At 50.7% G+C, this 14,128-nt stretch overlaps 6 protein-coding genes across 7 annotated transcripts; 4 read left to right on the top strand and 2 right to left on the bottom strand.

Moving 5' to 3' along the window:
• Positions 1-774: 774 nt before the first annotated feature.
• Positions 775-2,909, top strand: PV06_07983. 2 transcript variants are annotated; one of them, XM_016409272.1, is made up of 3 exons: positions 775-1,072; positions 1,119-1,427; positions 1,618-2,909. In XM_016409272.1, the coding sequence occupies exons 1-3, from the start codon at positions 874-876 to the stop codon at positions 2,757-2,759; spliced, it is 1,650 nt and encodes a 549-aa protein (XP_016261026.1). In that variant the 5' UTR covers positions 775-873; the 3' UTR covers positions 2,760-2,909. The 2 variants fall into 2 exon arrangements, with proteins under 2 accessions (XP_016261026.1, XP_016261027.1); XM_016409273.1 differs by having other exon boundaries at positions 775-1,427.
• Positions 2,866-4,394, bottom strand: PV06_07982 (uncharacterized protein). The gene has a single exon (XM_016409271.1). It carries the CDS (start codon positions 4,343-4,345, stop codon positions 3,014-3,016), a length of 1,332 nt encoding a protein of 443 aa, XP_016261025.1. The 5' UTR covers positions 4,346-4,394; the 3' UTR covers positions 2,866-3,013.
• Positions 4,395-4,638: 244 nt separating this feature from the next.
• PV06_07981 (RNA polymerase II subunit A domain phosphatase ssu72) lies at positions 4,639-5,975 on the bottom strand. The gene is made up of 2 exons (XM_016409270.1): positions 5,933-5,975; positions 4,639-5,745 (listed from the first exon to the last, which is right to left on the bottom strand). The coding sequence occupies exon 2, from the start codon at positions 5,692-5,694 to the stop codon at positions 4,789-4,791; it is 906 nt and encodes a 301-aa protein (XP_016261024.1). The 5' UTR covers positions 5,695-5,745; positions 5,933-5,975; the 3' UTR covers positions 4,639-4,788.
• Positions 5,976-6,467: 492 nt separating this feature from the next.
• Positions 6,468-8,693, top strand: PV06_07980 (uncharacterized protein). Its single transcript, XM_016409269.1, has one exon. It carries the CDS (start codon positions 6,982-6,984, stop codon positions 8,311-8,313), a length of 1,332 nt encoding a protein of 443 aa, XP_016261023.1. The 5' UTR covers positions 6,468-6,981; the 3' UTR covers positions 8,314-8,693.
• A 567-nt stretch (positions 8,694-9,260) lies between these two features.
• On the top strand, positions 9,261-11,053 carry PV06_07979 (uncharacterized protein; the record flags this gene model as incomplete). Its single annotated transcript, XM_016409268.1, has 5 exons — positions 9,261-9,468; positions 9,528-9,695; positions 9,763-9,844; positions 9,963-10,189; positions 10,248-11,053. 5 exons carry the CDS (start codon positions 9,261-9,263, stop codon positions 11,051-11,053), a joined length of 1,491 nt encoding a protein of 496 aa, XP_016261022.1.
• Positions 11,054-12,691: 1,638 nt separating this feature from the next.
• On the top strand, positions 12,692-14,122 carry PV06_07978 (uncharacterized protein). The gene is made up of 2 exons (XM_016409267.1): positions 12,692-13,013; positions 13,133-14,122. The coding sequence occupies exons 1-2, from the start codon at positions 13,005-13,007 to the stop codon at positions 13,865-13,867; spliced, it is 744 nt and encodes a 247-aa protein (XP_016261021.1). The 5' UTR covers positions 12,692-13,004; the 3' UTR covers positions 13,868-14,122.
• The last annotated feature ends 6 nt before the right edge of the window (positions 14,123-14,128 follow it).

Genomic DNA, 14,128 nt, shown 5'->3' with positions numbered 1-14,128 from the left:
TCTGGAATAGTCCAAGCAAGCGGGGGTGGAGGAAAGCGGTTGGCTGGCACGCAAGAGGAATCTCTTTAGTCAGACGATGGTTTTCCAAGGCTGACCATACCAATGGTTCACCTGGATAATTCTGTCTGACGCATTCCATGTCGCAGTGTCTACCCATTGTACGTACAGTATTTCAGTCTACGCCTTAGGCAGCGATATTCATCCCAGAATACAAGTTAGGTGTCAGCTGGAAAGGCACTCTTTATTTCCGATACATCTAATACACATGATGGTCTTGTCTGAGCGGTAGACTATTCTACTGGGTCTTGCTTGATACGGTGCCGCTTGCTTCGCATCTCGAAGCGAGGTGTTTAGTTCTGTCAGGTGCCGCCACTGATCCTGTCAACAATCCCCCAACCCTCCTCTACGAAACTTCACAGCTTCTGTTGGCATCGACAATATATATCTGAGCTGTTACCGATGACGGCTTTTGGCTAAGGGAAATTCAACTGTGCCATGTTTGCCACAAACCTTACCTGTGAAGAGAAGGCCATCAGTGACTCGTCGATACATGAAGCCTCAGGCGTTTCCAGGTAGTAATTACATTGCTCCCGAGTTGACACCCTCCTTTATCAACAGGTCAGCGATGTGCCGTCATGATGGTCTGGCAGTGACTGACTGTCTGTTCTCCGTACACCGATCACTGATCGTAGCCAGTGTCTTTTCTTGGGCGGGGACGAGCCATTCCATTTTGGTTTTAGCGCATCTCGCCCTCCCTTGAAAAAAGTTTCACACCGCGAATTTTCTACTCGTTCTCTTTTTCTCGGGAAACCCCTTCCTGTCCCCCAGTATCACTGTTTCATAGACGTGTGCTGTTCTTCCACCAGTCGCAAAATGCCCATCACTAATGGAGATGTTGCCAGCAATGGCGTCCCTCTCAACCGAGACCTCGAGAAGTTGGACTGGCGAAATGCCCTCGAAGTACTCAAGGAGTACAAGTCCCGCGATGGTCTTGATGTCCACGACTTGCTCGACTCGAAGAAAAATGGTGCCTTGACATACAACGACTTCCTCATCCAGCCGGGATATATCGGTAGGCCTCTTTGACGCGGTGATCTCTGCCATCCTGACGTGGTTAGGTTTTGCCGCTTCTGAAGTTGCACTCGACTCCCCGATCACCAAACGCATCTCCCTCAAGACACCGCTCCTCTCCTCTCCTATGGACACTGTCACAGAAGAGAATATGGCTATTCATATGGCTCTGTTGGGTGGCCTAGGTGTCATTCATCACAATTGTTCTGCGGAAGATCAGGCAGATATGGTCCGCAAAGTCAAGAGATACGAGAATGGCTTCATCTCTGAGCCTCTCGTCCTCTCCCAAAAGACCACTGTCGCTGAGGCCAAAGAACTGAAGGACAAATGGGGGTTTGGCGGATTTCCAGTCACCGGTATGTCTGCACACAGCTCGTTCTGCTCATTTCGATGATGTTCAACCATTTTACCCTTTTAAACTTTCGTTCATCCGAAGCATGAATTTGCAATGGGGATTCTTTGGAGATTTCTGTCTGAGTCAACTACGTTTTTACCTTGTTCACAATCTTCTTTTGTCTTGCGTCGACTGACTGAAAGACTTGATAGAAACCGGCCAGCTCAAGTCCAAGTTGATTGGCATTGTCACAACTCGAGACATCCAGTTCCACCCTCAGCCAGAAGATTTGGTGACGGAGGTCATGTCGAAAGACCTGATCACCGCACCAGCAGGAACCACTCTTCTAGAGGCCAACGAAGTCCTGCGCAAATCCCGAAAGGGCAAGTTGCCAATTGTTGACAAGGATGGTAATCTGGTGTCTCTGCTCTCGCGATCCGATCTTCTGAAGAACCTCAACTATCCTCTTGCCTCAAAACTACCCCACTCGAAACAATTGATTGCTGCCGCTGCTATCGGTACCCGACCAGACGATAAGAACAGACTCCAGAAGTTGGTTGAAGCTGGTCTAGACATTGTCATCCTCGACAGCAGCCAGGGTAACAGCCTATATCAGATTGAAATGGTCAAATACATCAAGCAAACATACCCTGATCTCGACGTTATTGCTGGAAACGTAGTGACTCGAGAACAAGCCGCAAACCTGATTGCTGCAGGTGCCGATGGCCTGAGAATCGGTATGGGTAGTGGCAGCGCCTGCATCACGCAGGAAGTCATGGCTGTGGGCCGTCCTCAGGCTGCGGCAGTCTTCTCCGTGTCGTCGTTCGCGGCAAGGTTTGGAGTTCCTTGTATTGCTGATGGTGGCATCCAGAACGTAGGCCACATTGTCAAAGGTCTCGCTATGGGAGCTTCGACCGTGATGATGGGTGGTCTCCTTGCTGGTACCACCGAGTCTCCTGGAACTTCCTTCGTCAACCGTGAAGGTAAGCTCGTCAAGGCTTATCGAGGCATGGGCAGCATCGATGCCATGGAGGACAAGAAAGCTGGCGGTGGGGGCAAGGACTCCAAGGCTAGCAACGCCGGCACAGCTAGATATTTCTCGGAGGGTGATAGGTTGCTGGTCGCCCAGGGTGTGTCAGGTTCTGTCCTCGACCGAGGCTCAGTTACCAAATTCGTGCCATACCTGATCGCTGGTCTACAGCACTCACTGCAGGACATCGGCAGCAAGAGTCTTGTTGAGCTACGCGAGGACGTCGGCAGAGGGAAGGTTCGATTCGAACTCCGCAGCGTCAGCGCTCAGGCTGAAGGCAATGTCCACGGTCTGGACAGCTTCGACAAGAAGCTCTACTCTTGATCGTAGTAGTCGCTGCATCGGCAAGGCGAAGTGGCGTTGATGGAGAGATTGAGATACGGACTCAGATTTTGCTGCTTGATATATGACTGTACGAGTTTCATGGCCCCGTAAATACACACAAGACAAAATTCGCAAGAACTTTTAACTGTCTAACATCTTTCGTTGCTCATCTACAGTTGTTATGCATCGTTTTAAACACACATCTAACCATCATGAAGATTTACTGACTCTATCAAAGAGCCAAGTAGATGTTTTCAAAGTTTGCCCTTCTGTTTCTGCGCCTTGAGTTCCCTCTCGTCTCTAAGCACATCTTTTCTGAGTGCGACGTCCAATTGCCGGGGACCTTCTTTTCTAAATTTGACCAGCACGACGTACTCTGAATCGCCCTTCAGACCGCTCCCCTTGAGTTCCGGGCCTGGCTTGTCCAGCGCCAACACCGTCCTGCCATCCTCCCGACCGAACTGGAGTCCGATCGGACTGATGAACTTGTTGGTCCACCCTTCGCCCTCGATCTTCCTTCTCAATTCGTCCCGTTTCGCGACCACCGCCGTCTCGTCCTCCTCCTGCCGCCCTTGTCCCACCAGACCCCGATCCAGAATGCCAGATATTAAATACAACAGCAAAAACTGCGGCGGGAACAGAATGACCTCTCCGGACCGCGCGCGGTCCAGCCAGTCACTCGCCCTCCGCCACTCGGGGGCCATGGTCTCGACCTCGTCCCCCGTGGCGTGGACGCTGGGGTTCCCGCTCTCGGCCCGGTCGACAAAGTACAAGTACATCTGCGTGGTGAAGCGTTTGGGCACGTTTGGGGGTGTGACCCAGTGCGTAAAGGGGATGAGTCGGTTCGTGTCGAGCACGGCCGAGGGGGACACGCTCTTCAACCAGTCCGCCAGCGTGAGTTTGCCTTGGTGTACTGCCTCGCGCCCGCCCTTCCTCTGCTCCTTCGACACCGCCAGAAGTGACCCGGCCTCGCGCGACGACCGCGCCAGGAGGATGCCCGTCTCCTCGAACAATTCCCGTATCGCTCCCGTGCGGTAAGCGACACTGTCTATGTGTCGGTTCACATCCTGCGGGTCAGACGGCAACGGGCCGTCCGAGGCTTCCAGGTTACCCCCGGGAAAAACGTGAGCAGAGGGAAAGGCCGAGGACGTCCGTACGCGGTGGAGGAGGAGGATTTCGTTCGAAGGGGAGATCAGGACTATGCTGGCCGACGGCGAGGCCGGCTTGGGGGACTTGTGCTCAGAGTAACCTCGGACTTCGAACTTGGAAGGCGGCGCCATGGTCGCCGTGCCTGCGCCCGTACGTCGGCCAGAAACGTGAGGCCTGTCTCCCGGTTTGGGAGCACCCATGCAAGAGGACTGTCTCGGAAACTTGCCGAGGCTGCGGAAGCAGAATGAGCGTCTATGTGGAAGTCTCGCCGTTGTTGTACTCCGTCTATAGGATTGTATCGGCGGTGGTGTCGTGCGAGGTCGAATGCTGATAATGTCGTCTAGGAAGCGTGATGTGACAGAAATCGAACTTCTTCTAATAAAAGGACCGAACCCGGACATGCAAGTACACGCTGCAACCGAGGAGGAAACTTGCATTTGTACACCGAAAGTAAAAGGAACGTAATAGACTGTGAGAACATGGCACACACCCAAAGCCTAGCATTGACCGACAAGTACGTCTCACTCACAAAAGAACAACCAGATGTTGACGTGGGGACAGACATTACCGAGGTCCACGCTCGGCTTTACAAAGGCACAATACTCGTGCATACTCCGTACAGTACCTCAATATCTAAGTACGAAGAATAGTTATTGCTAATACTCCGTACTCGTACTCGAATTCATAAGTCGGTTCAGATTCCATTTTTAAAGATATAGGATTGTGTGGGACAAATTTCATTAACCAGTTCAATTCATGCAATCGTTTGACACTCTCTAAGGTGTATAGCATCTCATCATAATATTCATTGCGTTCCACTGGGATAACAACCCCCCCAACGCCTCGCTAAATAGCAAATCTGGTTTGTTCCTTTTCCTATTCAGAACCAAGAAAGAGTCCATAATGCAGGAAGGTTGGGCCACCTTTCCTGCCAACTAGCCAGGATATCGGGCACTCTCTCATCGAAACTCTGCCGTGCAACTCCGGTTCCATTTTCCCAACCAGTCGAACCATTGAGTTGCCTCTCTTGTACTGCAGCTTCATTGAGAGCATCTGCCAACTCGAGGATTGCTCCGCCACCAACAAGTGCCTCTTCGTGATTGTCCTTAATATCAATGTTGAACACATGCACTGGCCGATTGAGGGGCGCTCCTCTATCTAGCAAATTGTCCACTACAGCATCCCAGCATCGCTCTTCGCAGGTGAAAATGACGTCGACCACACCTCCTTCGGCACCGGCGGCGCCCTTGTCTCCCCGATTCAGAGCCTCCATTCTCGCCGCGCCGACAACCCAGTCGTGAAATCTTTCCGGTCCCCACTTGATGTTCCTATTTCTATCCAGCATGTTCAGAATGCCGTTATTACGGTATAGTCTGGAATCTTGAGCGTTTAATTCGTCGTACATTTTCGTGTAGGACGTCGTGTTGAAATTGTAGACTTGAGGTTGGGAGATTGAAGGGCCAGGCAGTCGTACGTACGAACCCGTACCGAAAGAAATTACGGGGTATTTATGATCTGAGGTCGACAGTCGCAAATGCGCTTCCATGCTTCTGTTGTTATTCGAGGCGCATACTGTGCAGAATTTGAGCTTGAACGACGTGTCAGGTTGTTCTGCAGGTGCTGCCACTGGTGCTGGCGTATCAACGCTTCCGTCAACCTGTGGAGGTGTTGCTTGTGAAGGGGACTCTACCGCGACTGTAGCAGGAGCTGGTGGTGTCTGCGGTTTGGGAGGTTGTGGAGTGTTAGTGCGGCCCTGGAGGCGGGCCAATCGAGGATCGGTCGACATGGTAGGAAGGAGGAAATAGAATGTTACTATGATATTATCATGGTGTGAAGTCTTGGGTCGAGGATGTTAGTGTTGACTTCATAAATCAGTATATGCAAAGGAAAGATGGTAGGTGTTTGCGTTCAGCAAAGTTGCGTAAAAGTAAGTTGTCCTCATCGTTGGACTAGGACAGCTCCAATATTGGTGATCATCATTGAATTAAAGTCAGGAACAAGGACAATGGGCACGCATGACTTACCGCTGTGAAAATGAATATGTTGATGTCGAATGGTCATACTCGCTACAACACTTGTACATTTAGATCTGGTGGAAAATGTTCGATGAGTGGAATGCTGTCTTCCAATCCAAAAAAGGCTTAGACCAGATTGTCTGAAACGAGCTACTACAAAAAGCCATTGGGATATTACGACCGTCAGACAGTAGGGAAGTTTAGTATGGAGCGTCAACGGGATCAGGCCGTCCACAAACTACGAATGATGAGTGCACCACAAAGAGGCAGACCTAGGCAAGGACTCGTTATTCAGGCAACTAGATGCATATTGAGACTTCTGGCTGGACTCTAAGACACAGTTCATAGTGCTTGGGAACGTTACTATCCAGGTAGGTAGTATCTCCGTAGGCAATACTCCGTAAGAGGCTCCCCAGGCGGCTAGTTTAGTCAGACGGTCCCTATTTAATTTGACCCAGTGGGCAGGGCAACCAAAGTCTCCGTACAGTGGCCACCCAGCATATCGACGGCGGCCACAGCGATGGACTGTTTGATCTGCATACCACTCGACTCATGGTCATGGCTAGATCTTCGCTACCCTCTCGCTATATCCAAGAACTTCTCTTTTCTCTTTGCTGACCGTTGACAACAACCATGTCCTTCTACAACTACCGTTCTCCTTCGCTCTGACCTCTCACGCTTCCGCCTCGTCTGCTGTGTATCCAAAAATAGCTCCGGCGCATTCTGTCCTGGCCTCGATCTCAACAACACAACTTCCACCGGTTCCAGCTGAACGTCCTTTTCTCACACCATAACCGACTCTACATGAACATCTCAAGCATCCTCGAATAAAGTCCCTCTATAGGTCTCTGGCCCAATAATCCTTAAGCGCTCGCCGTCTTCGCCCTTTTACGCCTTCTCGCCTTTCTCTAAGCGACTCGAGCATCCTTGTTAGCCGCCGATTGAATTCTCGTGCCTGCAAGCGCGCATGCCGAATTGAACTTCGTTTATTTCTTTTCTCGAATACTCTTTTCTTCCTCGTGGCCGTGGGCGGCCGGTCCTCTTTCACCCTTTCGATAATGGCCACCATCACAGCCTCACCTCCTACCATGTCACCGCCTTTGGGCGCAGCCACCACGAGTCCTCCCGCTCTTCCTCCTTTAATAACAACTACACCTATGTTGCGAAGGGCGAGTTCACAAAGACCGACATCATACGTCGAAAGGCGAATGTCCTCATTTTCCAACCATTCCAAGGCCTCACATCAGCCGCAATCTAGACCATCGTCACACGTTTTTCCTGCTTTCCATTCGAGCCTTCCCTATACCCTTGTACGAGATTTTGCATACTTATCGACACATCCCCTACACTACGGTCCGCCGCCGAACCAGTCGGGGCTATCGACGCCAGTGAGCGAGTCACGGAGACTGTCAGATCCCGCTGTTTCCACTTGGGAAGACGGAAGAGGGCACTGGTCAGCAACACCGCCTTGGATGTCAGAGACGCCGCCTTCCTCATGGAATCGTGACAGACTACCCGCACTGGCGTTCAAAGACGATGGGCCTCCATACAGCGAAGACGATGACATCCAGTCACCCATTGTCACCACGAGCAGACATAAAAAGCACAAGTCCAACGATCGAGGGAGGTCCCCAGGCGATGCAGGGCCTCATCGTGGATATTTGGTCGATCCCACCCTTCCAGATGAGGTGGACGGGCCGGGTGAGGCTGTAGATACTTACGACAATAATGTGCTGCGATTTCCGGGCCAGCCGCAGCCGCCGCAGCACCGAGATTCAAACTTTGCCAAACCATTGCAAAGAAAGCAATCACCAATTCGACTTCAAGAGCCCATGTCCGAGGATGACTTTTCCGAAGCTGAAGATGACACGTGCTTTTCCAAAGATTACTCATTTACAATCGCCAGCCCCGACGAAGAAATGCACGGGAAAGCTGTCGCACTGTTTGATTTTGAGAGCGAACACCAAAATGAGCTGCCGCTGAAGGAAGGCCAGATCATTCTAGTATCATATCGTCATGGCCAAGGATGGCTGGTCGCTGAAGATCCTCGAACTGGGGAGAGTGGTCTCGTGCCTGAGGAGTTCGTGAGACTTGTGAGAGACATTGAAGGTGGTTTGCACGGCTTGAACTCCGTGACATTGGACGACACCGAAGATGTGACGAGCCCTGTCTCAACAGACCCGAGCGCCATGAACACACCAGTACCGAATAACCATAACTTTCCGACCGAAAAAGCGGCCGACAAATCGACGAATGGTGGTTCCGCAGGTGCAAAACATCCTCCCATCCAGTCCAACTTTAGCACCAGCAGTCGAGACTTCAGCCCATATCCTTTACCGGGAAAGAACGAAGAAAGTACTCCGACCCAGGCCACCCAAGCCGAAGCATGAGGAAATACCAGACACAAGCTGACCCGTGTGTCTCGGGGCTGGAAAGACACCTGCTCCACACTAGAATATTACCTCGATGTATTCTTTAATGTCTTGTACGATCAATGACCGACACGGAAGATATCCCCTTGAGGACCATGACACTTCTGAGGAGCATTTACGAAGATCCTGAAGGCCATAGGGATGCAGATACTTCTTACAATTACAATATTGTTGTCCCTGGCTTATATGGACATCTGAATATTTTGTCCTTGTGGACTTTTGTTAGTGTGTTGTTCGATCCATTGTTCTGGCCTGGCAGTCTCCCCGAGTTTTATCAATCTCCCTCTCGTCCATCACTTGTGTTTCAATCACCCTCGTACCAAACGATTACCTTGCCTCAGCCCCTGACGCCATCTTGTCCCTCCAAGATCATCTTCCTGCAGCCATGCTATTGTTTCTATGAAAAGTACCAGTTGGTTTCCTACTCCTCAACAGCTGACCTCGCTTGGCCATTGAATTATCGTATTGTGGCTTAGACCGGGCTTGCTGAGAGCAGAAAAGCTAAGATCTTGTTAGCGTAGATGGTGGCTCGCTGAGAATCCGTTCCAAGTAAGTCCTGTCGTCCTCCTCATCTTCAATTCCAGACTTCCAAGCCGTGCCTGAAGTCCAACCCATTCCAAGCTCTCCGATCTGACCAATCATCTCACTCTAGATGCAGAACGGTTTCCTAATCCGTCACTAGGCCGACTACTTGCCATCAGGTCATGTCATACATTACTCTTTTCTTCCATAGCCACGGCTCTCATGCCTGGTAAAGGACGTCGAGTCAATATCCTGTGGTGGAAAGGGCCGGATCGCGAGGAGTCTCTTCCCGAGCCTCTATATATTCAAGGGTTCACACTGCAAAGTTGGCATTCCAGATATCGGTATCTTCTGGATCTCTTGCAGACAGGAATCGAAGAAAGATGCACGACATGCTTTCATATATCTGGACTACGGTATTGTTGGTCGTCGCATTGTCTACTTTGAGGGTGAGCAGCATGAGACCCGGCGGCTTACTATCAGAAGCTGTGCGACGAGATCAAGTGACGCGAGTCATGCTTCCTTCAGGTCCCTCGCAGGGTCTCGAGGAACGTGCTGCTCCCTTCCGGTTCTACAAAAACAATACGAAGAGTGAGTGGTCGTCGCTCCATGTCGCCAATGCCGATCAACCACTCACGAGTCGCCGACAGAATACTTGGTCGAGTCTTTGCCGGAGATGGACTTTGACCTCGGGGAGTTATACTCTGGTGTTGTACCGATCGACATGAACAACGCCTCTAGGGGTTTGTTCTTTGTCTTTCAGCCTCGTGTGGGAGAGCCCGTCGACGAAATTACCATTTGGCTGAACGGTGGTCCTGGTGAGCAAGTCATGATAGACAGCAGCACCAGCAGCATCCTGTGCGGTCACTGATCCAATACATGCAGGTTGTAGCTCACTCGAGGGATTTTTACAGGAGAACGGCAAGTTCCAATGGGCCTGGGGTCAATTCAGTCCAACTATCAATAAGTATTCCTGGGTTAACCTCACAAATGTGCTCTGGCATGTTTTGCGGCTCTTTTAGCTGTCCTTTCGCCCCATTCCAATGCGACAACTGAATACTTTTTGGTTTTTGGTTTTGGTCTAGGGTCGAATATCCCGTCGGCGTTGGCTTCTCCATTGGTGAGTCCCGTGCGAGGACCGAGGAAGGAATCGCAGAGGAGTTCAACGACTTTTTTTTCAATTTCCAAAAGATTTTTGCTATCTCCAAGTTCAAAATCTATGTCACGGGCGAGAGCTATGCAGGACGATACGTTCCCTACATCGCGTCTGGTATGCTCGACAGGAATGATTCCAACCACTTCAATCTTTCCGGTATGTTAGGTTTTTTGTTTTTTCTGACTGTCCAGATTCCCAACCCTAACTGCCTCAGGCGCATTGACCTACAACCCTACGATCGGAGAATTCGGATGGGTCCAGACGCAAGCTGTCATATACCCTCTCATCGAAAAGTACAACAATGTCTTGGGCTACAACAGTTCTTTCATGGCCAAGCTGGCCTCGATCGACCAGACGTGTGGTTATGTGGATTATCGCGATACCCACGTCGACAAGTTCCCGCCGTCCCAAGTCCAGCCCCCCAAGTACTTCAATTCCACCGTCGACGCGGACTGCGACATATGGCACGCCGCGTACTTTGCCGCGTACGGTGCAAATCCATGTTTCAATCCGTACCTGATAACCCTCCAATGTCCTCTGCAAGGCGACCCTCTGGGGTTTCCCAGTGATCTGATCTACAGTTATCCCAACACGCCCGTATATTTTGACCGCGAGGACGTCAAAAAGGCCATGCACGCCCCCGTCGATCGTGAATGGTCACTGTGCAATGGCAACCCTTTCGTCGAAGGCCAAGGTGGACCACAGAACCTGGGTGACATGTCTGCCGATCCCATCCAACGCGTCCTCCCGCGGGTGATCGAGGCGACTCGGAGGGTTCTCGTGGCCAACAGCGACCTCGACTTCGAGACTCCCACGACGGGAACGCTCCTCGCGATCCAGAACATGACCTGGGGCGGCCTGTTGGGGTTTCAGAACAAGCCGGTCAAGCCCATCACCATAACGGAGCCCGACCTCCAGTACGAGGCCATCTTTGCGTCTAGCGGGTTTGACGATGTGGATGATCCGCAGGGTACGATGGGCGTGCAACATTTCGAGCGAGGGTTGATGTGGGCAGAGTAAGTCGTCCATACTTATTGAAGAATGAGACCGTTATGTGTGGAATGCAATGCTGACAATATCTGTTTATACACAGGACATTTTTGTGTGGTCATATGCAGCCTCAATTCCAACCCAGGTCGTCATATCGTCATTTGCAGTGGCTGTTGGGACACACCGAGACATTGTAATGCGGTGCGCTCCCAGAAGGCAGCGGATATTCCAATTCTCATCATTGATCTCGTAAAGCAGGATAGGAAGGGTTTGGGCAAAACAGGGGACAATTGTCCCATCCCCACCAGCAAAACCCATGGCTTATCGCACGCGAAAGGAACCAGAGTATGGTCGTAGGTAGCCACAACGCCATCTTGTGAAGAAGGAAACCACAACATTCGTCTTTTCCTTTCTCATCGTTGTCCCCTACCATTGGCCCTCCTCCTGCTACTTCTCCCCGTGTCTGTCCTGCTCAACTGAGGGCTCACGGCGTACTCTTTGTAGCCGTCATTGGTGGTGACCTTGTGACGACTGATCCTCCTGCTCAAGCGACCGCCTTCCTTCTGCTGCCGCCTCAGTCTCTCCACCTCCTTCCAGCCCGCACCACCGTTGTTCACACGTTCGCTCCAGATCAGGGATTTCGGTTTGCCCGGGTAGACACCGTTGCGGATCTTTCGTTTCCGATTGAAGTAGGTCAACGAGATGTAGAAGCCGTGGACGTGGGAAGGGATCACGGCTAGTAAAAACATGACGCAGTTGAAGACAAAGTCTTCATTCGGACCGGTGATGAGAAGGACGGCCAGAGGTGGGAAGAAGATGTTGAAGGTGGTGATGACCAAACGTTTGAAGAGTGGGATTCTCATTCTGCCCGACAACACCAAAAAAGAAAACAGACAAAATGGGCAGTTTTGTAGGGAGTACTTTGTTATTCAGTGGGGTGAGCGAGCAAAACATGAGACAAATTTGTGTCTGAAGGATGGTAACCAAGGATATTTGTATGATTGACGACGTTCTACTGTACATACTGGTGCCCATACCTTGCAGGTGATGGCGGTGGCTTTTTAATCTGCAAGGGCAATACAGGGTAAGCCACTGATTGCTCATTACTCGTAGCGGTAAGATGTACAGGGTACTCTGTATGCAGGGACTCGACTACGTTCTCACTTTTGAACGAGGTATGAATGTCGAGATCATTGCATGGTTGGCTACAAAAAACATGGAATGGAAATGTCAATCATGAAGGCTTGTGAAGATTGCAAGGGCAAACGTCGACGTCATTTTGCTTGTTGGGCGTCGGTGGCTGATGATCGTTTTCGCGGGTGCTAAAGAATTTTGGTGGATTTTGTGGCGTTTCGGGGTTAGAGGAGGACAAGGGGTGTCTGGTTATGTTGATCATGAAATGTACATACTTGATAAACATGAATATGAATGTGAAGTTCATTTCTATTCATCTGTATCAATCTAGTGATACACAGAGTGTTCTGTATGATGGTGTATATGTGGTGATATAAAGCATAGAGGAGGTCACCTCAATAAGGTACTCGTACGGAGTACTTCTGTTCAGTAACTTGGTGGCATGACGTATTAGAGCATCTACAGTACATGGACAAGTATGGAGTAGTTTCTCCCTTTCACCGTATGTACTCATACTTGTACTCCCTAGAATTGGTTCTATGTACGGAGTACTACGGAGTATTTGTCTTCCCCATGTTTTCCAATCCGCATTCACTGTTGATCGCTTAAACCGCCCTCCGCCACAAAAAAGTCGTTGGGCGTCGCTGCTTCCATTTTAAAACACCCATTTGTCCAGCTCACACTTGACCATTCATACATCCCACTCCTTCAAAAAGAAAACAATCACAATTTCTTCTTTTTTTTTCTTCTTTGCTCCCACTACTCGTACCTCTTCTCAATAGAACAATTTCTCTCAGACCACCTTTCTTCCTTCTCCAACAACAATCACAAACCATCAACCGCCAAAATGCCAAAGGTATTTACCTCCACCCTCCCCCAGATACTCTTGCGCACCCCTTGACCGCCTCCTCACAAAAATTGAATCAAACCTCACTTGCGTGTGTCATTTTGAATTAACTCCTTACTTTGCTCTAGGTCAAATACATCCTCCTCGACTGCGACAACACTCTCGTCTTGTCTGAACGTCTCGCCTTCGAAGCTTGTGCCGATCTCACCAATGAGCTCCTCGCCAAGTATGACGTCCCCGAACGCTACACCGTCGACTCTCTCCTCGAAGACTTTGTCGGTCAGAACTTCCGTGGCATGATGGTCGGACTCCAGAAGAAGCACAACTTCCAGATGCCACCCGACCAGCTCGAGGAGTACGTCAACCGTGAATTGGGAGAGGTCATCAAGAAGCTCAGCGCCAAAGCCACTCCTTGCCCCGGTGCCCCAGAAGAGTTGGAACGTCTACACAAGGCTGGATACCCCATGTCTGTCGTGTCGACCTCGGCCAAACCCCGTGTCGTCGCTTCCCTCGAGAAGGTCGGCATTGACCACTACTTCCCCAATGCCCATGTCTACAGTGCCGCCACCTCCCTCAACCCACCGTCCAGCAAGCCCGACCCCAAGATCTACCTCTACGCTTGTGAGCAACTCGGTGTCAAGCCGGAAGAATGCATCACGGTCGAGGACAGCAAGAGTGGTGCCACTGCTGCCATGCGTGCCGGTATCCCATTGATTGGCTACGTCGGAGTCTATGGTATCGAGGAGGGCAAAGAGAAGATGGACCAGATGGCCAAGATTCTGACTGAGCAATGCAAGGCCGCTCACATCATGTATGATTGGAAGGAGTTCCCGGAGATCCTCAAGAAGATGGAGGCTGCGTGACTACCCGACCATAAAGCACGACTCTGAACGTGGTGATTACGAGAGAGACGAAGGAATTTTCGGAATGATCTTGACACGAACCAACTAAGAAGACGAATATGCTCCCCCAGGTCTGTGGGTTGAGCAGAGAAATGACGATCCTTTCATTGAGACAGACATGGACGCAGACACTAGAATTTCATACGGCATGAAAGAAAGAAGATTCACGAGAAGTGAAGAATAGAGAATGATTTCTTCCATCACTTTTACAGATTCTGTTTG

This window comes from Exophiala oligosperma, assembly GCF_000835515.1.
Source record: "Exophiala oligosperma strain CBS 72588 unplaced genomic scaffold supercont1.7, whole genome shotgun sequence".
Taxonomy (NCBI): domain Eukaryota; kingdom Fungi; phylum Ascomycota; class Eurotiomycetes; order Chaetothyriales; family Herpotrichiellaceae; genus Exophiala; species Exophiala oligosperma.
Note: the sequence above shows the minus strand (reverse complement) of the source record. Positions and strands in the feature narration are given on the sequence as shown.